Source organism: Gorilla gorilla, chromosome 3 (assembly GCF_029281585.2).
Source record: "Gorilla gorilla gorilla isolate KB3781 chromosome 3, NHGRI_mGorGor1-v2.1_pri, whole genome shotgun sequence".
Classification (NCBI taxonomy): Eukaryota; Metazoa; Chordata; class Mammalia; order Primates; family Hominidae; genus Gorilla; species Gorilla gorilla.
In genome coordinates this window covers 101,305,265-101,330,272 of record NC_073227.2, presented here as the reverse complement: position 1 = coordinate 101,330,272, position 25,008 = coordinate 101,305,265, and the positions used below count along the sequence as shown (strand labels likewise).

General features: G+C 38.1%; 1 protein-coding gene across 1 annotated transcript; it reads right to left on the bottom strand.

Annotated features, from left to right (window-relative positions):
- Positions 1-156: 156 nt before the first annotated feature.
- Positions 157-24,658, bottom strand: BMP3 (bone morphogenetic protein 3). The gene is made up of 3 exons (XM_004038884.5): positions 23,764-24,658; positions 8,717-9,627; positions 157-2,031 (listed from the first exon to the last, which is right to left on the bottom strand). Exons 1-3 carry the CDS (start codon positions 24,077-24,079, stop codon positions 1,840-1,842), a joined length of 1,419 nt encoding a protein of 472 aa, XP_004038932.3. The 5' UTR covers positions 24,080-24,658; the 3' UTR covers positions 157-1,839.
- Between the last annotated feature and the right edge of the window lie 350 nt (positions 24,659-25,008).

Sequence of the window (25,008 nt, the reverse complement as noted above, 5' to 3'; positions counted from 1 at the left end):
TCACTCACAGAATTAACCAACACACACCCACACCAACATTTGTGTACCCCAAGGTGTCAAAGAGCTTCTTTTCATGAGTTCTTCTTTTAATGGGTTTGCAATAAAATACCACTTAAACCAAAGCGAATGCCATACTAATTTACAAACAGCGAAGTATACGATGTTCTTGCATTTAGTTTATTAAAAGAGGGACTTACAGTGTTTTTATATCTATCGCTATCATTCCTTCAAGGAAGACGGGTGTGAAATAGCTGGAATTATAAACTTAACCCTTCCAGCTCATGGCCAGCCTCTTCATTTTACCAGTGAGGACACTAAAGACACACAGGTAACACAGTGCCTTTCACAAAATAGATGCTCAAAACATATTTATTAAATGACTGAACCACCATAATTAGCTACAGGCAGAGACAGAACAAACTCCATGTCTTCTGATACTGCACAGCCTCCAAAATGGCTGAGATATTTCTAAGTATCAGATAAGACGGAACTAAAATGAGGATTAACCACAGATTAACACCAACAATGATCTACGGCCTGAAAGCATTTCCATCACACAAATAAATATAATGAGAAGAAGGATATTGAAATAATTTTGAAGAGTAAAGTTATAAGAGGACACATATATGTATGTGACACATAGAAATGGAAAGCAAAGACAAACAAGTGTCTATATTTGATTCCCATACCTGGTGAATAATGTTTTGTAAGCTTTGCTAACTTGTAGAGTTCATGACTGAGCCAAAAGCCCTGATCTATGTGAAAAAGTGCCTGACTTAGATGTGACTGAAGAATGATATTCAATATTTGGTTATGGTTAAATTGGTCATTTAAGAAGATCTTCAATATTCTATCAGTTTTTGGGCCTCAACATCTACCAATAACTTCATAGGAAGTAAAGGCATATCAGGAGAATTAAAGAGTTAATGGCTTTAGGAAGGATTTTTAAATTCAATTTAGAATAAATAAAAGCATTTGTGAAAAAGAAGTACAAAAGAGGAATTATACTTGTGTTTTCAAAAACTAGGTTGCTGATTCCTTTTTCTGGTAGGAAATGAAATGAAAACAACTGTATTTGCAATTAAATAGCTGGGTCAAGTGGTAACTCTCTGTATATGCTCTTGAATTATTCTATCATATTTGGCAAAGTTCTTATAACTGAATGGTGTTTGCCAAAATATAAAATTAAAAAAATAAAGAATCCTGTGTAAACTGAATTATAAAACCATATTAAGCAAACCATCCTACAGAGGGCACAGGCACCTGGTGCATGTACGCACATACATACACACTAACGCTCAGCATAAACTTTCCATTACACTTAGACAATGACTTGTGGAGGGAAAACAAGGATAAACAAGAGTCTCAAGAACTTAAGAAAAACATCAGAGTTGATTATTTAGCACTTTCTCAGGAATCTAAGGCAATAAGCCTAATTCAAAACGTGAAATTGTTCTCTATTTCCCATTAGTCATTAAATGAGATAAATGACAAGCTATTGCTGCTTCTCCATTCTGTTTTCAAAGAACATTACAAAAATAAACCCGTGTGTTCTCTAACAGTTCTAAAAACAGTTTGATAAGTTGTTGTGTTTGATTACAAAAAGAGAAATAGATGTCCATATTTACTAAAAATCTCGCTTTAAGTTACATTCAGAAACAAATACAGTCCTTTTCCTTGGTGGCAATCTTCAGTCTATTTGCTCATTCCCCTCTGACTATAGAAATAATCTTTTGAAACAAAATGCATTGGCAGTGCAAAAAAAAAAAAAAAACCGGAAGAAGTCCATAAAAATAAACTAATGATTGAATTAAGCATTCAAATGAGTTCTTTGCCAGGTTATCTGCAAGCGCAAGACTCTACTGTCATGTTAGGGTATACTTTAAGCACTACATTCTTATTTTCATCAAAGAATAAAATACTGAGCGAGGACATCTTTTCTGGTACACAGCAAGGCTCAGGAATCCCAGGAACGACTCCCACAGCTCTCACTATACTCTGGATGGTAGCATGATTTGATGGCTTCAAAGACTAGAGAAAGAAATGAAAGAAGAACACATATGTTAGGTGGAACTGCGTTTCCACTCCTCAGTCCTCATTACACAAAATGCTTATCTAATGAATTTGTTTCAGCAATTTAATAAAACCTCTGGCATCATTGTACATTAAGCCCAATCTCCTATCCCACCACTACCAAAATGGTTATTATTTATTAAGTGCCTGCTGCATTCCAGGCATATTATATGTAGTATCTCTAATTCTTACAACAAAGCTAACATTTCTTACATTTTACAAAGGCTCAAAAAGCTTAAACGACATATCTAAGTTCAAATAGCTTGTAACTGGTAGAGGATTTAAACCAAGTTATCTCAGCAAGAATCATTTAATTACAAACAACTTAGCCCCCAAACATGGAATTAATACACTCTACGGTGTTTTCAATAACAGGATTGAAACAAAAAATGATTAGTTATTGACCCTACATTAATCAAAATCCTAACAAGCACTCTAACAGAGATACATTATTGCCACTGCTATATTGATATTTAGGCATTGTTGTTAAAATAAAACCAAGCAGGTCAGAGGGGTATTGATTTATTTAATTTAATAGTTGCCAAGATGGATTGGATGGTTACTATTCCACTATGTAATTATTCAACTCTTCTTAGAAGTACAAACTGGGGGGTAAGAAGACCACACCATTGGCCACTGGGGGTCACTGTTGCTCCACTGGTTTAGAATTAGGCGTGGAGTTGTGTTCTAAGAGTGGGCCACTTCCTCTGGGAATTCCCTCTGGGAATTATGAGGGCCTAAAGTTATCCTATGGATACCAGAACTTTCACCAAAGAAGCCTGAGTAAGAATCTTTTCCCTGAGAAAATGCCAAATGGGACCACTAACATTCATGTGAAGCATGTGGTTTTATTTAGAGAACCCCATATAGCTCTGCTCTAGCTAAAAGTACTAAAGGAACAGTCATTTTTGCAAGTCCAGAATGTTAGGTATTGCCAGAGTGGTAAGAACTTCCTAAGAGATGCCCCAGTGTGCAACACCTGTGTTTCTCGATGCCTCTTTTAGGCAGGTGAAAGTAGTTTTGTTTTAAACACATTGAGAAACAGAAGTTTGGTAACTTGCCAGAGACCAATTCAGGAGTAGGACTTCGACCAAAACTTTCGCTTTTTAATTTCAGAACTTTGAGCCATGTTTCTCATGGCTCAGAGGAACCCCGCCCCAGTGAATTGGTATTTTAATTTCAAACTCCTAAAACTCCCAGCATGGGAAACTGGAACAAGTTAAAACTTTAAGGGTATATACAAACCAAGGGAGAAGAAAATAATATAGAAAGCAGGCATACTCTTAAAAAAAAAGAAAAAAAGGATTATTTTTGGCAGAGAAAGGTTAAATCTCATCCCATCTTTTAATATCAATGAAACAAAATCCATACTTCAGACTTCAACTTTACTGTGATTAGGCATAAGTAACTAAATAATTAGACTTAATGATGGGCAACTGTTCTTACTTTTTTTTCCTAGAGATTTTCAGTATATGTTAAAAAGACTGGTTAACTTTGAATTAATTAGCTTTAATTCATTACAAAGCAAGTTATTCCTCCCTTGAGGAGAGGAAGTCCATGCTGTTTTATTTTGCACATTGTATGCCCTGCATCACCAATAATATCTGTGTAACTTACACAAACTACAATCAGTATTGTACAACAAATGTCAGTAGCCATTGCTTGTTATTGCTATTGGTAATTTCTAAAGAAAGCTTTTGCAGCCATCCACTTTTCTCTACTGATTTAAAGTTATTTTTATGACTCAATAATCTAAATAGCTTGTCATAAAGCGAAAACTTTTAAACCAGATTTTCCAAAATTATTCTGTTATTTTAATGTTTAATGACTCCTATAATATTTGAATTTTATACAAAGTGGATCAACTTAATTAGATGAGACCTTGGGTGCTAAATTCTGCTGTGCATTGCTGTTCCTGAGCACCTAGTATAATTTAGGCATGGAATAAATGCTTGTTAAATGGATGAAATACTTAAAAGAAACAACATACCCTCCATTTTTATCCATTTCTGTGGAAATAGTTCCTATCAACACAAATACAAGTTTCTGTGCAAATGACCTGGTGTAGATATGGAAAATATTCATGGGTGTTTCCTAGGAAAATTCCTGTCCTTTTTTTTAAAGCTTCAAGTAACAAATGATAGATTCAGAAACTATGAGTATATGAGTAGTCTCTAGTGGGCTAACTGGAATTCGGACAGAAGCCCCTGATTCTGCATTGGTGTATCTTATCAGGAACCTCTCAGATTACTAGGGAGTTTCCCCTGCTTTTTTTTTCTCACTATGAAATCCTCTGATCAACCTGCCATTACCAGAAATAATTACGTCGTGCACAAAAGATCCACCCGGTAATTTGCTGGTGTAAAGCATATTGCCAGTCCGGAATTTCTGTTTGTTTCTGAGTTCAGGTCATGTTTCTCATGACTCTTTATTAAACAAGTTAAAAAATTAATATATCAATTACTAATGCATATCTGTGGTATTTGCCTTACCAGCTCTTTCTAATGAGGGTGAAGCACGACTTCAATAGCAGTTAGGTAATTTTTTGCTTAAGTAACTTAGCACATCAAGATTTAATGTTTTTGGAGTTCATTTTTATGACCAGAGATTAGAATTGGAAGATTCAGGAAATTAATTGAGGTTGTATCATTTTGAACGCATTAAATGTGAATTTCTTCTTTGTGTGGAATACTTGGTTCAAAGTGTTTAGATTCTTTGCTGCCTAATTCTATGTGTTTGCTATTTCTAGCTTTTGCAAAATTCCTTGAAAAAAAAAAAAGCAAAACTAACTTCTCTTGGATCTTTGTCAGTGACAACAGCTCAATCACTTTCATTTGAAATTTCTGTTTTCCATCTCTTCTAAGGTGATGAGGAGAGGCAAAGGTATAGAACTTGGCATTAACTGTATGGGTATTTTTCATCTCATGGCAGAATTCCAAGAATCTTTCTCTGGGAGAACAGATTGGCTGTAAGGGCTAGAAATCAGAAAAATCCAAACTGCCATGTCTGTGAATGAAATCTACAATGGTCAGGCCTGCACCTGCCAAGCTGTGTATGATGTCCTCGAGTTGAATTTGATTACAAATGCATTAGCAGGGGAGAGCATGTCATCAGCTAAGAGCCTTCATTCCTGACCTGGGCCATGGAGTTTTACTCCACAATTCTTCCAGTCCAGCCCACATGGGTGTGATAGCCCAGAAACTATCTAATTGGAATCAGTGAAAGGGCAAAGCCTGGAATTTGGGAAAGGCAGAAAGAACACAGCTGTTCTGAATTAGAGAACAGGTTGTCAACTTTTGCAGACAAAAAGCCCTGCCATATAGAACACTCTTTGGCTCAGGAGGCCAAAAGAAAGGAGGGCCAACAAAGCAGTCTAGCCTGGGGGAACTTTCTCTGGGGCAAAAACTATATCTAAAGTCTGAAAGGTCTTTGGCACCTCAGTTATTCCACATGTTTTGTACTGATCTGACCAGTGGCCTTGATTCTCCTCTGTTGCTTAGACTATATTTTTATTTACAAAGTTCACTCTGGTTGCAGTATTGGACACGGTGCAGATAACAGGGATGTTTATTAATTACCCCTAATGTAGCAGCTTAATTTGGCTGCATGTTTCCCATCTTTTTGGTCACCGTACCACTTGAAAGACACAAGGCGTGGAAAGCTTAAAGGGAACCACTAGAAAGCTTTAAAAGTTAAACAGATCCACACAAGGTGATGAGAGATTGAGAACTCTATGTAACAGCCAAACTTCCACTCTCAACTTGGCAAAAGGAAATCTGAAGCTCAGAGAGAAAGCTCCACACTTATCCCTGTTATGTCTCCCTGGAGTTCTGATGCCCTTCCAAGTTTTGACAAATATTATGGTGAGTTCAGTTGCTGCAACTGATGCTCTCCTGATTCTCTTACTCTCCAAATAAACCTCCCTGGAAGAGCTCACGGGCGGTTGAATGCAAAGGGAGAAATCTATTTTCAGCTTTGTGATGTTTGAAAAGGGACTACAAACATTTAGAAAACATTTTTCTGCCTTACAACTTTTATTCTCTTGATCTCGTTTCCTATGTAGTCTTTCTTCAGAGTCCTACGTTTGCTTTTCTTTCTCCTCAGTCTCAGAAATGACCGTGAATAATAATGCCAATAACAGGTATTTATTGATAACCTACTATGTGCAAGGTGCTCTACTGTCTCATTTTTCCACTGTTTTTGTTATATAGAAACTACTATTTTTACTATTTACTATTTGACCCATTTCAGACTGTAAAAATAACTTGTAGAGAGTCTGAATAACTTCTCCAAGGAGTCATAGCAGGTAAGTGGTAGAATCAAGATTCAAGTTAAAAGGATTTGACTCTTATTTTTGCTACTCAAAGTGCAAAATTTGTGAATCAGCAGCATCTGCATCACCTAGGAACTTGTTAGATATGCAGAATCTTAGGCTCTACTCCTATATCCACTGGATGAGAACCTACATATTAACTAAATCCAGGGCAATTTGCCAGGATATTAAGGTTTAAGATGCCCTGCTATGACCAAGCGTGTACATTTAATTATTCTCCTGCACTAACATACTTCTCTCCTTAAATTTATTTCTGCTATTTTTACCTTATTGCTCATCAGTTCTTAAATTGTTATTCTTTAGATCACTGAGAAACATGATGGAGCACTTCTGAAGTAACAGCAGGTTTCGGAACCGTAAAAGCAGGTAGAACCAATAAATGAGAGGGACAAATTGGAAGTAATTGTGGTGGGGTGGATACCAAATCAATTCTCCAGAGCTAGAGGTTCAAAAGAAAACTAACAGAGTATCTCTGCATTATCATGGCTTCCTGAGTCCTGAGGATTGTAGTCAGGAGAAAAGGGAAAAACTACTTCCCCAGGCTACCCAGAATATATTACCCTTTATAAGTGAGAGGGATTATTTGGAAAACTTCGAGACCCAACTAAAGTCAGTCATCCTGGGTTTAAAGACAGATTTTGAAACCATTCTTGCCTCTCAATGCCACAAGGCAAGCCACACTGTAAAATAAAGACTCATCACTGCTTGTTACATTTGTCATCTTTGTTGTGTGTGTGTTTTTTCATGTTATCTCATTTGAACAATTTTGTTTGATCAGTAAAATATCCTTTATGAATATTTAGACAAGGCTCTTTATATAATTGCAAGTGTATAGAATTCGTACTTTGTGTTTGGGTTTATGAAACATAAAATGATCAAAAATCCTTGGGAAAGAAGGGGTCTTAGAGAAGTATTATTACAAGAAAATAAAATTTCAATCAAGTTTGTGGCCCTGAAAAGGCAAACCCAGCCTTGTGCTGTCAGCCCTTTGCTTTTTTTTTTTTTTTCTCTTCAGAGTCAGGGTCTCGCTGTCTCACTCTGTCACCCAGGCTGGAGTGCAGTAGTGCAATCAGAGCTTACCCCAACTCTTGGACTCAAGTGATCCTCCTGCCTCAGCCTCCAGAGTAGCTGGAACTACAGGGGCATACCATTGTGCCAGACTAAAGCCCTTTGCATTTATGTTTGTTATGCTTGTCATCCCAATGATTATAACCAAGTGTTACACTTGGCTAGAACATGAAAATGCTATTTTAGAGATGCATAAGCAGAAGTTGGTCATTTGTTGAGACAAAGGATTTTTTCTTCATTATCATACAGTAGCAAAAATGGACTCGTTTCAAATTTTGAAAAAAAAAACTGTGTTCTTCCTCTGAATTCTGTTCCTTCAGCAACTTTTTTTTTTTTTTTGGTATAACAGAGATATAAACTGCTACAAGCTGAGAATGGAAGTGCACCAATAAGCTTAACTGAAGGCTGAAGAGTGCCACTATATTTTACTATAGAGGGTACTATTTAAACTGTAAATTCAAAGAGAACAGTCACTTGAACTTGCCGTGCAAGTTGGAGGTGGGGGTTGGAGAGACTTCTGCAAATATATTTGTCAGGAGACTGAGAACTGATATGATGAAGTTCAGACCTTATGGATTTTCGAAGAGATACAGGTAAGCTCTGAAAAGTTGAAATTAGTCTTGGCAAAAGTTTACAGAGTCATCATATTCTATTTTGCTTTCCTTTTCTGATGTTCAGCAGTGAAGCAAATGAAATAAGCATGTAGTGGATTTCACGAGGCCAGTTTACCTGAGTCAATCCTGATCCTGACCTCTGTGGGGACAACTTAGCTCACAAGAGGGTATTTATTAAAACATGTTCTGCATTAGGGCATCAATCCCATCAGCTCTTCTCTGTGCTCCCATGACATTCACTTATTCCTTGAATACTCTTCCAAGGTCAGCCTTCTACCATTTGGGGCTTGCTTACATGGACAGGTGCAGGTTCACACACAACCACGTGGCTGAATATGCACCATGTTGAGAAGCAACACAACAAGTATGTTTCACACATATGTTTTTTTCTCATAACCTTCTTTATACCAATACTGACTTTATATTACTTTAACAACCATTAAAGAAAAACCAAGAATAACCATATTACCTATTATGGTTTAGAATGTAGTAAATAAGGGTCCCAATGGATTTTGCAAATGGAAATACAAACACTTACACAAACCGCCTATATGCTCACTAACTTAGTCAATGTGTCTTTCTACTAATGGAAATAGGAAGTAAGTACAGGACAGAGAACAATGGCTACCTTTGGCATGGGGAACTGGCATGCTCCAGAGCAATAATAGGCATCAAAGGACTTGGGGGAGATAATCCATTCACTCCAGCCAATATCTGCAAAGTCTACTTTGAGGTATCTCCTGGCGCAATTCCGAGGTTCAATCCACTGCTTTCTTCTTGCCTTTTTCAGGGTCTGCTCATCAAATTGGAGTGTCTGGCTCTTCTGATGAGGTCCCTTTCTCTGTTTCTTTTTATTCTTACTCTTTTCAGGGGGCTGAGTCTGAAGGGTCTTGTAAGGCTTTCTCTCCTCCCACACCTCATCCTTTTTATACTGGTATTCTGCCCCAGGAAGCTCGTTGTTCTGCAGAGGCAGCAAGACCCCAGTAGAGCGCTTCTTCCTCCGTTCAGTGGAAAGGGCAGCTCTGATGTGGCTATCCCATTTGGGAACAGTTCCAGTGGGAAAATTCCGGTGTCCCTGTAAGCTTGATACCACACTTTCTGGCTGAGAAATGGCAGCATCATTGGCATATACCAAGATATAAGGCTCTGGAAAAGGTAACCTCCTCTTTGGCAGCTGGTGTCCCTTGGACGTAATGTTAAATCCTATGAGGAACTCTTCATTTTCTTTGGCCTTCCTCAAGAATTGAGTGATATCTTTAGACAGCCAGGACATAATATCTCGATGAGATTTGGCCATATCCACTGACAGATGGCCAAGGAGTTGACTTTGGTTTCTGCTGAATTTGAGGGTCCATGCAGAAAGATCAATCTGAATGTGTTTCCTCTGAGCATGATGGGAGCATCCTCCAGACACTGGACAACTCAGGCTGATGTTTCCTAGCTCTCCAATATAGAAATACAGTGTGGCAGACAAAATGTTTTCAGACTTGGTTAGCGATGTCAGATTGAAGATATACAGTCCTTTTCTTTCAAGAGTTTCTAGGAAGGAAAAAGAAAGAGAGTAAACAGGAGAAAACAAGACCATTACTTCACTATATGACAATTAACTCAAAATGAATCAGAAACCTATATATAAGAACTAAATCCATGAAATTTTTGGAAAGAAACCTAGGGGTAAATCTTCATGACTTTGAATTTGGCAATGGCTTCTTAGATATGAAGCCATTCTTAGATATGACACCAAAAGTGTAAGCAATAAAAGAAAAAGTAGATACATCAATAAAATCAGTAAATTTATAAAATAAACTGGACTTCATTAAAATTAAAAACTTTTGTATATCAAAAGACATTGTCAAGAAAGTGAAAAGACAACCTCCATAATAAGATAAAATAATTGCAAATCATACATTTGATAAATCTAGTATCCAGAACATATAAATAACAGTTATAACTCAGCAATAAACAGACCAAGAAACCAAATAAAAATGGGAAAATGCCTTGAATAGACATTTCTTCAAAGAAGATATATAAATGGCCAAGAAGCACATGAAACGATGCTCAACATCATTAGTCATCAGGGAAACACAATCAAAATCACAGTGAGGTACTACTTGATACACACTAAGATGACTATAACAAATAAACAAAAAAACCCAGAAGGTTACTGAGAAGGTGGAGAAATTGGAACACTCTCAAATTGCTGGTGGGAATGCAAAATGGTTCACCTGCTGTGGAATACTCTTTGGCAGTTCCTCAAAAAGTTAAACATAGAATTATTATGATTCCGCAATTGCTGTCCTATGTATACACGCCAAAGAATTGAAACAGGCACTCATATAATTACATAGTTATAGCAGCACTAGTCACAATAGCCAAAAGTTAGAACAGCTCCAATGACTACCAATGGATGAATGGATAAAGAAATTGTGGTATATCCATACAGTCAAATATTATTCTTCCATGAAAAAGAATGAAGTACTGACACATGCTACAATGTGGATGAACCTTGAAAAAATTATGCTAAATGAAAGCAAGACATGGAAGATCACATATTGTTTGATTCCATTTATATGGAATACCCAGAATAGTAAAATCCATAGAGACAGAATCAGATCGGTGTTTGCCAGAAGCCAAAGGGAGGGGCTAACGAAAAGAAACTCCTTAATGGTTACAGGGTTTTGTTTTAAAATTGTGGAAATATTTTGGAACTATATAGACTTGGTGATAGCACAACATTGTGAGGGTATTAACTGTCATTATATTGTTTACTTAAAATTAGTTAAATTTATACTATGTGAATTTCACCTCAATTAAAACAAAGCAAAACAATTATGCAGTCTCTTGCTTTGGAGGCTTCCTGGAAGTGGAATAAAAAGAGAGCAATAAACAGGAATAATTTTAAAAGACAAAAAAAGGTTAGCAAGGATCAGCCATTTTAATTAATTTGCTCTTTCCTTTACTGAAGCACCATAAATGTGTGAAAATTTTAACAGAGAAATAAACTTAAAGGGGTGAAAGCTCAGAGTTATGGAAGACTGTCAAGACTTATTCCTACAAATTTGGCAATGTATTGTAATAGCTTTTTATCTGAGGCACGTATAGCCTACGGGCTACAAACACAGGGTTTGGAATTACACTCACCTTGATTCGAGTACTCGCTCAGCCACTTATCAACTTCACAACACTATACAAGCTAATATTCTCATTCACAAAATGAGACAATATCTACCTCCCATGTCATCAGAATTAAATGAGATATGTACAAAGCAGTCCATAAAGTGTCTGTGAAGTGTTTCTTAAATATCAATTATTATTGTTATTAGTTCTGGTATTAACAGTCTTACAAGGATTACATCTTCTTCTACCTACTTCAAAAAATGTAGGATGAGGCCAGGTGCAGTGGCTCATGACTGTTATGCCAGCACTTTGGGAGGCCAAGGCAGGTGGATCATTTGAGGTCAGCAGTTCAAGACCAGCCTGGCCAACATAGTGAAACCCTGTCTCTACTAAAAATACAAAAATTAGCAAGGCGGTAGTGGCACACACCTGTAATCCCAGCTACTCAGGAGGCTGATGCAGGAGAATCGCTTGAGTCTGGGAGGTGGAGGTTGCAGTGAGCCGAGATCGCACTACTGCACACCAGCCTGGGCAACAGAGTGAGACGCTGTCTCAAAAAAAAAAAAAAAAAAAATTGTAGTATGCTTGATAAGCATTGGGTAAGCAGGATCCAACACATCTCAATATTCAAATAATACATCTGAAAAAATAAGGCATACTGCAAAAATGTCAAAAAAGAAGAAAAAGAATGCTGTTGTGGAGCTTGTTTGAAGTTTATGACATTCCATAAATTTAAGAGTTAACTTTCTATATAGTGCAACAAAAATGATTAAAATTGTTCACCCATACTTCCAATTCTTCAAATCCAGAAATCAGAGAGAAGAAGAGAATGAGAGATTTATTAATAGGTGCAGAATTTCATTCCTCCCCTTTAGCTCATAAAACGAGATCCACAAGACTGAGGTTAGAACTCTGGAATCTCCCATCCTGGGATCAGTCACCAGAGCCTAAGCCCTTCTCCATGCACTTGTTTCATATACATATTTGTTTCAGAAACACACACGCAATCGTGAAATTATGTTCTTGATCAAAAACACGTTTCAGTAAAAACAAAACATTTTTATAAAGATGTGGAAACTTAAAATGAGTTCATTGAGTCCCCAAGCACAAGTGCAATGGGAAACATATTCTATTCATTTTTAACACTGTGTGAAGGAAAAGGAGGAAACTGCCATTGGTGCACATTTGTATAATCCATGACACCAGGATAATATTTTACAGACCTTTATAACAAAGCCATGGCATCAGGACTGTTCAGAGACTTGAGCCTTAATTCATACCAGTCACCGGAGCATATACTTTTACCCAAATTTCGTGTAGCAGCTGGAAGTAAATTTAAAGTGGAAGGAAGAGAAGCCACTCTGTTCTAGGTATGTGGCAATCCAATGGTTGCCAAACAAACATGCTGGCAGGGAATAAATGATCTCCAAGGGATATGAGTGGCAGTAACTTAATGGGTAAACCAATCCTGCCCTTTGCCCCACATTTTGCTTCAAAATATTTTCTTCTTTCAAACATGTTTCCTTCTAGTCACCTTGTGACCTGCTGTTAATTAGCCTCTACCTCTGTGTCTAATCTACAATATCGTTTTGTAAAAGTCTCAGAATCTGTCTTACTGCCTCTTCCAATGGCTCTCATTTTAAACCAGTGCTTTCTTATGAAGTCAAAGCCCATTGGCCCAGTTGCAATTTCACTACAACCAATAGCAGCCCTCAGACAAATAACCTAAGCTCTTTAAGTTTTGGTGTGCTTATCTATAAAGTGGGTCTAGTAGTAGCAACTATAGAGTTGTTGCGAGGATTAATTGAGAGAAGGCACATAAAACACATAGAAAGTATTCAATAAACGTTAGCTAACTAGAACTGTGGTTTCCGGTATGATAGTATGTAGCCACTTACGTTCAAATTGAGATGTACTGTAAGTGTAAAATACATACTGAATTTTGAAGACTTGGTAAGAAAATGAATATAAGATATCATAGCAATACATTTTATATTAAGCCAGTGTGTGTTAAAGTGACTTTATTTAACTATATTGCATTAAATATATTATTAAAATTAATCCCACTTGTTGCTTTTCACACTTTGAAATGTGGCTACTAAAATTTTTAAATTATATATGTGACTAACATTTGTGGCTCCCATTAAATTTCTATTGGATGGTCGTGGTCTAGAATAATCACTAGTTTTGTAGTCAAAATGGAAAGGAGAAAAAAAAGACTATGCCATGATGATAATACAATCTGCCGAAGGTGTTAGCTATGCTTGGAGCAGAATTGGGAGCCATTAACTTTACCCAGGTAGAGGCAAAGAAACACACAGGTAGGAAGTAATCTTTGGACCAGACTTTTAAAGATGAAGGAAGAAGGAAATCTTGGCGAGGGGATGGAAGGAACACATTCTAGCAGTATGCAATGCTGTATATCTGGAAGCTTTTGCAAAAGAAATGTTGCCAATGTTTTAAATAGAAAATATAAAAATACTTACAATTAACTTAGTTATTGAAGTTCTAGTATTTCTATAGAATTGAAGTTCTAGTGAATGTCAAAGTCATCCAAGTTGAGCAAGGAATGGCCAATCTGAAGCCTAACCAAAGGTATTATGTTATGCCCAACACTTGATGTGTTTGATCTTGTTATTTCCACCTAGGCTAGGGATCTCTGCCTGTTCTAGATCCTCTCCGTCCTGGGTTTAAAAAAAACCAAGAAGCAAAACAATAAGCTAGAATTATCAGCCATTTCACTAAGCATTCATTGACTTTGACTTTTCTAACCCATACTTTATTTTTGCCTTCTCTGATTCTAAAACATTTTATTTTTGTGTAAGTTAATGATCTTCTCTCCAAAGCAACTTAACAAATAGTTGCTGAGCATTTACAATGGATGAAAAAAAATAGTAATAAGCGAGCAGCATGGGGTCAAGTGAATGTATATAGAGAAATAAGAATGAGGTAAACGGCTTCCTGCAAATAGCAGTGCATGATAATATCTACTCAATTACTTTCATGCTCTTTTACTTTTTAGATTTTATATTAACTTGTAAGGTGAGTAACTTTTCATACTTGTGAACAGAAGATTTGCATTGTCTCTCTCTTCCCCATGAGTTGTAGCACAGCTTTATCTATGCACACAAATATCTACGTTTGAATATCAGTAAATAAAAAATACCTTAATATTCACCTTTTCTAGTCTTCTGAAATATTCAGATACTTATCTATTGGGAATGATTGAATCAAAAACCTGAAGTGTACTTCCTGATTAATAAGAGCAAACCGATATAATAATGATAAAAAAAAGGGTGGATTTTTTTCAGGTTACAAAAAATACTTATGCATTTTTAGGCTGTGGATAGTATTCGGTACTAGAAAATATTAATTGTATGCTACATTGATCATCTAAATATATCTGGAATTGCATGCCTAATTTTGGGTGCTCTCATTCTAACCAGTTTATTAATGCAGAAGAGAGCAACTTGGAAAGTAACCCAGATGTTGAGGGGTCTGGAAACTATCTCATAGATTTGAGTTGAATAAATAAGAAAACATTGCCTGGAGGGAGAAAAAAAAGCTTAGCAATGACATGAGAATTATTTTCCAATATTTAAGGGACTGTGGAGAGATCAGGGTTTTTCTTTCCAGTGTCAAAGATGAGAATGCAGTCTAACGGTGATAGTTAAATGGAGGCCAAATCCAAGCCAATATAAGTCATGACTTTCAAACTGTTTTACTTAGTGAGATCCATCTGTGGGACTGGGGCAACTGGAGGTAAGTCAAGACTATTACAGGAGGATGTTTTTGTGGTAGAGTAGAGTGTGAAAGCGAACGAGAGAACCTCTCATCCCTTGCAAGTAACTATAAACGGCTTTGTTTTCTAGCTTTCCCCAAAGAAATATTTTGATGCCAAAATGTGACTACCAATAGGTGGTGCTATTTTCTTACTGTTTGCTGGCACTGGCACATGGGAATGTATTTACTGCAGCCTAGTTAGGGTTTATCATTAGCATTATAATCTTATATTTTGAATTTTCTAGAGTTTTAACACCTGAGAATTGAAAAGGATGTTGGAAGTCAGGTGAGTTTCCGAACAAGTCATACTCTCTTTTACACACTTGTTGGGACTTTGCACCTGTTGCTGCTTCTCTCTGCAATGTCTCTACCCACCATTTTTCTCCTTGATAATCCAGATTTGTTTTTTAAGGCAAGGCAGAGATACCATTCCTGGATGCAAGCTTGTCATGACAACCCATTTCCTTGGCTAGGATCCTGCCTCTATTACCATTTTCATTACACCTTTGCTCCTTTTTAAGGCCATAAGTTCCTTAAAGACAAGGCTCTAAATTATATCAGACTCTTCAGCCTCCAACACAGGGCTTGACCCTAAAGCTTTTTTTATATGCATGAGCAAATTTAGTTCAACCTACTCATTAGAGAAATGCAAACATGAAGGACCCTAGGAGTTAGCAAGCTAGCTAGCAATTGACTTTGGAGAGAAAGTCAGATAGGCGTTTTAAAAGGAGTTTGATTATTAAATAAAGGTAGAAGATTTATTTCTGTTTTTATCCAAAAACAAAGCACTTGCACCTGATGAAACCAAGGACTCATTTCAGGAAGTCGGGTTCTGACTTCGGGACTTAAGGCCAGCCATGCTATTGCAACACTTCAGTGCCTCTCCAGGAGTAGCTGAGGCTGTGTCCAGGGAGTGGTAAGGGGAAGTTCACCTTTGTGCTGGCCCACACAGAACGTTTGCAAGGGGAATTAGAACATACAATGGAAAGCTTTCTATGTAAAGTCTGATTTTAAAACAAATAGACTAAATGAAATCTTGATGATTAGCTAAATCCCCAGGAAGCAGGGAAAACATTTTAGTCATACAGAAAATATGTGACTAAGAACAACCACCTCCCCCTGCCCCAACTTCTTTCTTCAAACAAAATACAGCTGCTAGAAATGCCAGGGGTGCCTAGGACAGGGACACATCCACCCTCAGTCACTGGCTGAATATTTGCTGCAGATTACTTAGTCAAGATTGCAGCATCCCTGTGCTGCCTTTAACTTTCAGGCACGGGCAAAAGGAAGAATTTCTACAAAGAACACAAAGTCATAGAACTGTGTTTCTCCTGCATAGTCCCAGTCAAATGACTGTGCTTTATGGGATCTCAAAACAACCATTCTCTATGTCCAAAGTAAAAACAGCCAAAGATGATATGATGTATGTTTTTCTAGAATAGTAAAATGTTCATTAATCAGTTTATCTACTCTTAGCCTCTGCCCAAAGGCATTCCTAGACTGTGAGTGCTGAGAGGGCAGACCTATGTTTTATAGATCTTTGAATTCCCAGTACTTCACACAGCCTGGAGCACTGGAGCACGTAAGTCCCAAAAGGTATTTGTTAGGTGTGTTGAATGAACAACTCTCTAAACTTAACAGATTTAAAAGTGTTTCCTACTTAACACCAAAGCATAAAAACTTTCAAGTAATTTCAAGTTCCCAAAGTCAGCAAGAACCCTTCTTGGGTATAAATACCATATGATATTTCCTTTCAGTTCATTAGAAAAGAATTATTATAATCATTGTATATGAAGTAGAATAGTATTGCCATTTAATATATAAATGGTAGAATGCCCCATAAGAAATTCCTTCAAGGCAAGTTTATTTTTAAAGGATATTTGCCTGGCTGATAGCTTTTGAACTATCTCATCTTTTCTCCTGAATATGTAACTCAACTCAACTGAAGTATTTAGTGAGTGTCAACTACATGGCAAACTGTGCTAGGTCCTCAGAACACAAAGATGAATTGAGATAGACTCCATGTCCTCCAGGGACTTGCTTTGTAGGCCCCTGCTCATACCATATTTTTCTTCTAGCAAATTTATTATATCATAAAGTCTCTGCAGCTATGAGTGAAGGGTAAGCAGTCTTGATTAACTTATTTCGAAGACTTCTTTATGGCAAAACCATCATAAAGGCAGTAATATACCTTCTAAGGTATATATTTTAAAAAGCTTACCATTATATAAGTCAATAAACCATTTGTTTATGGATAGGCCCACTAAAAGGGCCAGATGAGATCAGGAATAACATGATAATCAATTCTAGATTTTAAGAGGCTGGTTTTGATATAAAATACTCAAAACTCTAGGGACAGAAGCTTAGAGCAGTGTTTCTCAAATATGGATCAGAATCTTGTAGATGGCTTTTTAAAACACATATTTCTGAGCTCCATCACCAAAGTTTGATTCGGCGGGTCTAGTATGGGCTAGAGAATTTCTAACAAGGTTCTAAGTAATACTGATGCAGCTAGTCCACGAACTATACTTTGAGAACAATTAACTTCAAGAAATCTCTCTAAAAAAGCATAACCCTACACCCCTCAGCCACCATGGTCAGGACAGAAAATAGTACATTTGTTGAATATAGGTTTGGGATATCATAGATTGCACAGATGATTACCAACTATTTTTACATCATCATCTGTGCTACAGACAAGTACATATTATCAACATTTGAGATATGTTTAACGCTTTGTGGAAAGCCAGAGGGAAATAATCTCAAAATATTAAGAATGTTAGAATATCTCATTTATATAGGACTTCTAAACTTTTAAAGCATCTTTGCATTCACTTTGTCAATTGAGTTTCACCATCTTTCTGTGAGACAGGCACAGGAGGTATAATTTAACCCATTTGATAGATGAAGAAACTGAGAATAGCAATATTAGATGACTTTACTTCTTAGCAGTTCAGCCAACCATGGAAGTTAGATCACCTAACTCTTAGCTTTAGGTAATAGAGAAAACACTAATAATCTTTTCTCTACTTGAAAACCATTTCACTTAACACCAAGTACAGAAATTACCCTTAATTCATCTTTAAACTAATTTCATGCAATTAAAGAGAAAGGTTTTTGAAGGAAAAGCAAATAATAGTATGTTGGACAGTTGGTGTAACTGTAAAATGAGGGGGCTGAACAAAGAACCTTATATTTTTAAATTTATTGAATGTAATTATTTTATAAAAGAGATATTTAACAGTACCTTAGTAAAGTAAAAAGAACTAATTGAAGCTAGTAATAAAGTGAGATCATTTTGCACACACACTTATATTCATGGTATGCCCAAATACAATCAAGGTACTGCATTTACCATGGTTCTATAGCCATGAAAAGACGGCTTTTAAAGAAATATAGATCATTGAAAGAGTCAATAAAACCACCGTGGTCATTTGATTCTATGATCTACATGCTGATGTTTTAGATAAACAAAGAGAAATTCATGCCTTTAAAATATTATCCCTTAAAATGTGTGTTATCCAGGAGTACTGCTGTATATGCCATTATGCTAAGATACAACCACTGCTAACATGTAGATAAACTAGTAATTTTATTGGCTGTTACATATATTCCATATATGAGAGCTTTCTGGGTTACATTTTGTCTTTTACTACTGTCAAAAGTAGATATGATCCAGGTATACTTGTATTACTTGATTAATAGAAAGTCAATATTTCTATTACAAATTCTATTTTCATGGATTCATAACATAATCATAAAAATTTACTCAACTGAAACATGGCATAGAAAAGTCCGACTTAAGGTTATTTGTGATGCCAAATGTCTTTCCACTACTACCCCCAAAATAAAGACATTAAGACACTAACTGATTATTAGTATATACAAATTTAGCATATGGGAGAATCATCAAAATTTGGGGGGAGATGTTCTGTTACTGAAGCACAAAAATCCTGACTAGCCAAAAGAAAATATATAACAAGTTGCTCAAGCATTTTCATAAGGTTTTTTGATAGGTGTGATATTTTTATTATGCCTATTAAATATAACAAACACTGGGGATTTATAATATAAGGAATTTGATTGACATCTTAAGTAAATGTGTCCTTCATCAAGGTAGTAATGGTGATAAAACATTAATAAAGTGATATATATGATTATTAGTGAATTTTTCCACAAATAAACTAGCTTTTCTTTTTAAAGCACAATACCTGTGTGAAACAATGAATATTAATCTTATAGATGAAAATAATGAAGGAGAACTCATAAAGATATAGGAAAAAATAAAATTTAATGACAGAAGATATCTAAAATTACATTCAGAGACGTTTATGACATAAAAGCAGGAAGATGGTACAATGCCAATTGAACCCAAGTCCAAAATGTAATAATATAAGTAAACATACTGAGATAGGTACTGCATGGGAAATGAAAAATGAGACAGTGTTCAGCTGAACCACTGTTTTCCCAACTAGACATCTTAGAAGGACATTTCTGTAAAATGCTTTCTCCAGGAGAAAGTATTCCCCTTTTATGGGGACTCATTAGCATTTAAAGGTCTTGAAAGGTCCCACAGCAAAGAAAATTGATCACATTTTCCAAGTTTGACCATGGGGCCCAATTTTATATAATACCTGTTAACATCTTGCAAAGACCTGTTTTTGTGACATTTTCTCCTACAAAATTAGATTTGGCTATTAAAAATAATAGGTTTTGAGATGAGCTCAGTATGTTTGAAAAATTATCTGGCAAATACATCATAGTACTTGCTTCTGCTTCCATTAAAGGAAGGACTTGTTTTCTTGAATGCTTCTTCCAAATATAAAATTATATGATGCAAAAATGCTTAAAAGCAGATTTGATATTCATGTCCCTATTTAATTTTTAGAAAAATCTGAACTCATTCAATCAAATGCTTACGAGCTTCCACTACTTAGGTAAAATGTATGTAACCTTCTAATTCATTCTGAATTATTTATCTATTTCTAGTGTACAAATATTCCTTGAGTGAATTATTTGCTTAGGAGATTTTTTTTTCATTGACCCCCATGGTCAATGAAACACTTGGTCTCTTCAAGTGTTTCTAGCTAAACAACAAAGTTAAACTTAAATTTTTTTATATGTAATTCATTCCCTTTCTCCTTTACATTAGCATGAATAATGAAGAATTCATGACATTATGATGTTTTAAATGTCAGAGATTATGAAGCTGTCTTACTTGTTACAGTAAAAACTTCATTAAAGGCTATCATGTATTCAGAGTAGTGTGTAATTCAAAGCAGCTGCACACCCGTCTCCTCTTCCCCAGATGTACTATTGTCCTTTAAATGAAAACATCAGATTATCCAAGTACTTTTAAATTTCAAGCCTAGTTTCTAGGTGCCAGGCACTTCAAGGTAACTACATTTTAATAGTTTTTATAGTCCCTTAGCATCAAACCTATCAAAAATGATGTTTTCCCACTGGTTCCATATATTTTGAAGGAATGGCTCCTATTGGGATGATCATTCAACACTTAGTTATATACTATCTTTGCCGAAGCCTTAATTTTAGCCTTAACTTCAGAAACATTTCAATATTATAATTACTTATCTTAAAAGTACTTTGGTCATAGGAGGAAAGAATCTCCTCTTCCTCATTGCAGGAAAATATTCACTTGTGGGGCTGGATTGCCTTAGTTATTTTTTTAAATCTATGAAGTATGTGAGATTTTTTTAAAGGTGACAAGTACTCACTAAAATGTGCTATTTTTGTAGGTGCATGTCATAAATAGTGATAGTTTCCTAACAACATGTGTGCTTTAATTGTTTTTCCTAAATAGATTACATTTGTCATTAAGAAAAGGAAGATTAAGTGACTATGGGAGTCATGAGAAAGTGATGATCCTAAAGTATCTTAAAAGATCAAGACAGAAGAAAACTTCATGTAAAATATTCTTCTTTATCATATAGTAGCCAGAGACAACTTAAACCAAAATCAAAATAAATGTTAATTTCATATCCTTCTGTCTTCCTTCACATGGTGTATTTTTATGAAGCTGACCTTCTCTGTCACTAATAGATTTTGTAAATTACCTTTTGCAAAGGGAAAGATAAAACCTATCTTTATGTAAACCCTTCCACATGACAAAAAAACTTACAAGCACTCCAAACTTACGGTTTTGGCACACCAACTACATAGCATTCAGGGAGGAGAAAAGGGGTTAGCAGAAAGTGTATTTAGGATGAATGCCACCCACCATCAAGTAATGGTTTAAGTAGAAAGTAATCAGAGGGAGACCACATCAGCTAAATTTCAACCGAAGATATTCTAGGTTTAGAACAATAAATAATTTTAATCAGGTATGTACCAAGGCACAAATAGGACTCTAAAGCTATAACTCAGCCTGAATAAGCACTCAGAGGCTGCCGGATCAGCAGCTGCCCCATACACAGCACACCACCTGATCTTCCACTGAAATTTCTAACGTCTTCAGTACAGAGAAACCCATATGTTCTAAAACTTAAAAACTCTGGACTGGAAAACATATCTACTATATTAATTTAGACAGCATCTTTCACCTACAAGGGAACATATGTCACAAGGTGAAAGGGTGTTATGGAAATGCTGATATGGATGACGAGAGAGGGACACACATGAAAACCTTAGCACCTTCCTAGAGTCCTGCCTTATTAGAGCCAGAACTGCCTTATAATAGTCTTTTTAGTGTGTTAGTAACTAAACACTCTTGGAAGGGGCCCAACACGAACCACCTCACCAGGAGTCTCAATGAGGTAACATGACACTTAAGCTTCCACAAAAACCAGTGTCTACATTTGATGAATAAGTCATTAAGACAGTCTCTAGAATGCTAAAGGGATTACTTTTCTTATCAGGGCACACAGCCTTGTATATATGCATCAAGCTGCAACTCATCATTTCAAGGGAATGTCTGGCCTCCATATCAGAGTTTATTATTTGGTGCTATGAGACTACAGTGAGGCTGATAAGGCACACTCTGGAATACTGCAAGGAATGAGTTGAAGCCAAAAAGAATATGGTGCCTGAGTTGTTAAAATCTTTATCCATGGTTAACTTAGCCTAAAACAAATAAAAGCTGTACAATACGTGAATGAAACAAATTCAAATTCTACCTCCAAACCATGTGGTTCATTCTATAAATGAAACTTGTTAATCCCAAACATACTGTTTTTTTATCTTAGGGGCCTCAGCTACTCCCTAGCAATATAACCAAGAAAACAAATATCAAGATAAGAGTGATTTGAGTACCTTCATTTTTGCCACCTGCCTAGCTCACCCAACTTCCTTTCAATCCTTGCAACTCCCACATGAGTTATTCACTGAGTTATGCCCCTAGAGTTGCACTAAAGTAAACAGAGTATTCACTGGTGTAGTCAGCTGTCAGGACAGCCTCCTCCAATGGCTAGGATACTGTGGATAACACAGAGCAGGTTTCTTTTTCCTTACTGGTGGCGCTCTCCTCACAGATCATGCTCATGGTTTTAAGAAGAAAGTAAAATCTGGTTCAGTTCAGTCTCTAGCTAAAGACTTCTGCATTAGGAAGCATAATTCACATCTATTGTAAATGTCATCATGCCTGTAAGCTCTAGAATATATTTACACAGACAATGCAGGGCTTTCCTTGATGAATGCCTTAGTTTTCCCTTTTTCCAGGAGTCTTGCATATCAAAACTTTGGGAGATTTCTTTCTAGTGATTCTGATAGTATTGACTGAGGCATGGCCTCATTTTCTTGAAGATTCTTGGCTATTGTTCAACTGTTCACTGAAGATAGGCTTTGCAGTTACATTTCCCCTTATCATGAATGTAGTGAACAAAAAAGCCTGGTGAATCCTCAAAGCATAAAAACAGAGTTAGTGTCCAGGAAGCTTTCCCTCAAGCTGTTAACACAAGGGAGGGAGGCTGTTAGCATAAGTTATTCCCTTCACCACAGGGGCTAGGAGAAACCTTGTTAAGCCATGAATTTCAGTCCGAAGTGATCTGTGCTGAAAAATGGGATGAGCAGATTTTCTTGGGCAGATTCCAAGAGGTGTTTACATCCAGGGTTGCTCCCTCCCCTTGTCTCCCAGCTCCTCCCAGGATGGATGGTACAACCCCTGTTTACCCAGATGCGTTTTAAATAATCGAAACACCCAAGCACCTGTTTTTTTTTTTTTTTTTGCCACTAAGGAACTATCAAGTAAAGTGTCAAATACAGTACAGTAACACAAAGGGCGCGAATTAGGAGCGGGTGCAATATCTGGAGAAGTGACTGGGGAAGGAGAAAAGGAGAGGGGAAGGCGTCTTATTCAAGTATGATTTCTCTCGGGCCCTGGCATTGGCATAAAATGGCATCTGCCTGTTAGTAAACATGGCCAAAGCCCAGTCCAGAGGAATTTCCGCTGGCCGATTTAGGAATCAACAGAATAAGGTACCCTAGAGGTGCTCCAGTCACTCAGGGCAGGAGGCCTCACAGGCATGGGGTGTCGCCCCTTCCCTTTTTCCACGAAGCTCCTCCAGCCCACCCCTCTACTGCTCCGCGCCCTTCATTCTATTTCCCCCTCTCACTTTGGATTTGAAAACTGGGCTTACAGGAGATGCAGCTGGCGACACGCGGGGTGTGACTGGACGGAGGAATCCAGAGGGCAGCTGAGGAGGGCGGAGAAAGGTCCCTAGGCAGCGCCACCAAGCAAGGGGCAGACAAGGAAGCTGTGGGGGGTCCTCGGAGAAAGCTGGGGCGGGACCACGGGAAGGGAGTCTCACCTCGCGCACTCACCTGCTGCTGCCGCCCGAAAGCTGCGAACCGTGTTGCCTTCGCGCAGGGGCTGAGGGCGCCAGGGCTGCGAGCCTCCCTCCAGGGAGTCCGGTGTCCGGGCCGCCTGGACCGTGCTGTACCTGTCATAGAGCCGCAGCATGTGTTCAGAGACCTTGTCTTGCGGCTGCAGCTCGGAGTCCGGGCCACCACCTGCCGTGCGGTCACCTGGCACAGCTTTGCGGAGCTCCGGGAAAGGTGGCTTCGGTCTCTCTCCCTGCGCCAGGCTCACGCAGAAGCAGCCCAGCCACAGAAAGAGCAGCCTGCTCGCCCGAGCCATGGCTAGGTACCCGCGCGGCGCGTCGGCTCCCGGCGTCGCTGCGGGACACTCCGAAGGCGCAAGGAGCCGGCGGCGGAGCCGAGGGTTGAACTCCAAACCAGCTGGGGCGAGGGCGCACGGAGCCCGGGACACGGCCGGGTGCAGCGAGATAGCGGCCAGCCCCACTTGCTGCGCTGACCCAGCGCAGCCTGACAGGTGGGCTCTTCCCCAGCAGCTGCGCGGACCTCACCCGCGCAGGGCGCTGCGGGCGCCGTCTCCACTCCAACGCTGAGAAAGAGCTGTAGGTCGCGGCGTGTGTGGCCCGGGTGTTTTCAAGATCTGTCTGTACCTTCCCTCCTCGCTTTATTTTTGGGAACACCCGGCCAAACTGGCCGCGCGAGGGACTAGGACTAGCTCTGTTTTGGGCGCCAGGTCGGAGCCGGGGCTGTGCGCAGCGGTCCGGAGGGCGCTCGATTGCCTTTTCCAGGGATTGGAGCAGCTGCGGCGCTGCTGGTCCGAGTTTTTTAGTGTACGTGTGTGTGTGTGTGTGTGTGTGCGCGCGCGCGTGTGTGCGTGTGTGTGTGTGTATGAGAGAGAGAGAGACTTAGTTCTTTCGCTGTCTAGCTGATCTGTAGATTCCTCAGCCAATCTCTCCCACTCCCTCGTCCTCGCCCTCTTAGCTTGCACCAGGCTGGGATAGAAGCAAGGGAGGGGGGGAGTAACCAGAGAACTGGCAGCGAGAGGGAGAGAAGAGGAAGTAGGTGTGGGGATGGCTGGGAGAGGAAGGGAAAAGGAGATTCAGGACTAAAGAAATGGTAGGAGGGACGGTTTTTTTGTTTTGTTTTGTTTTGTTTTTGTTTTTGTTCTTTAATTCTCCAAGAACAGTGGCTGTGTGGTGGCTAGCAAGAGGGCAGAGGAAAACAGAACTTCTTCCTGGCTTTTCGGTCTTC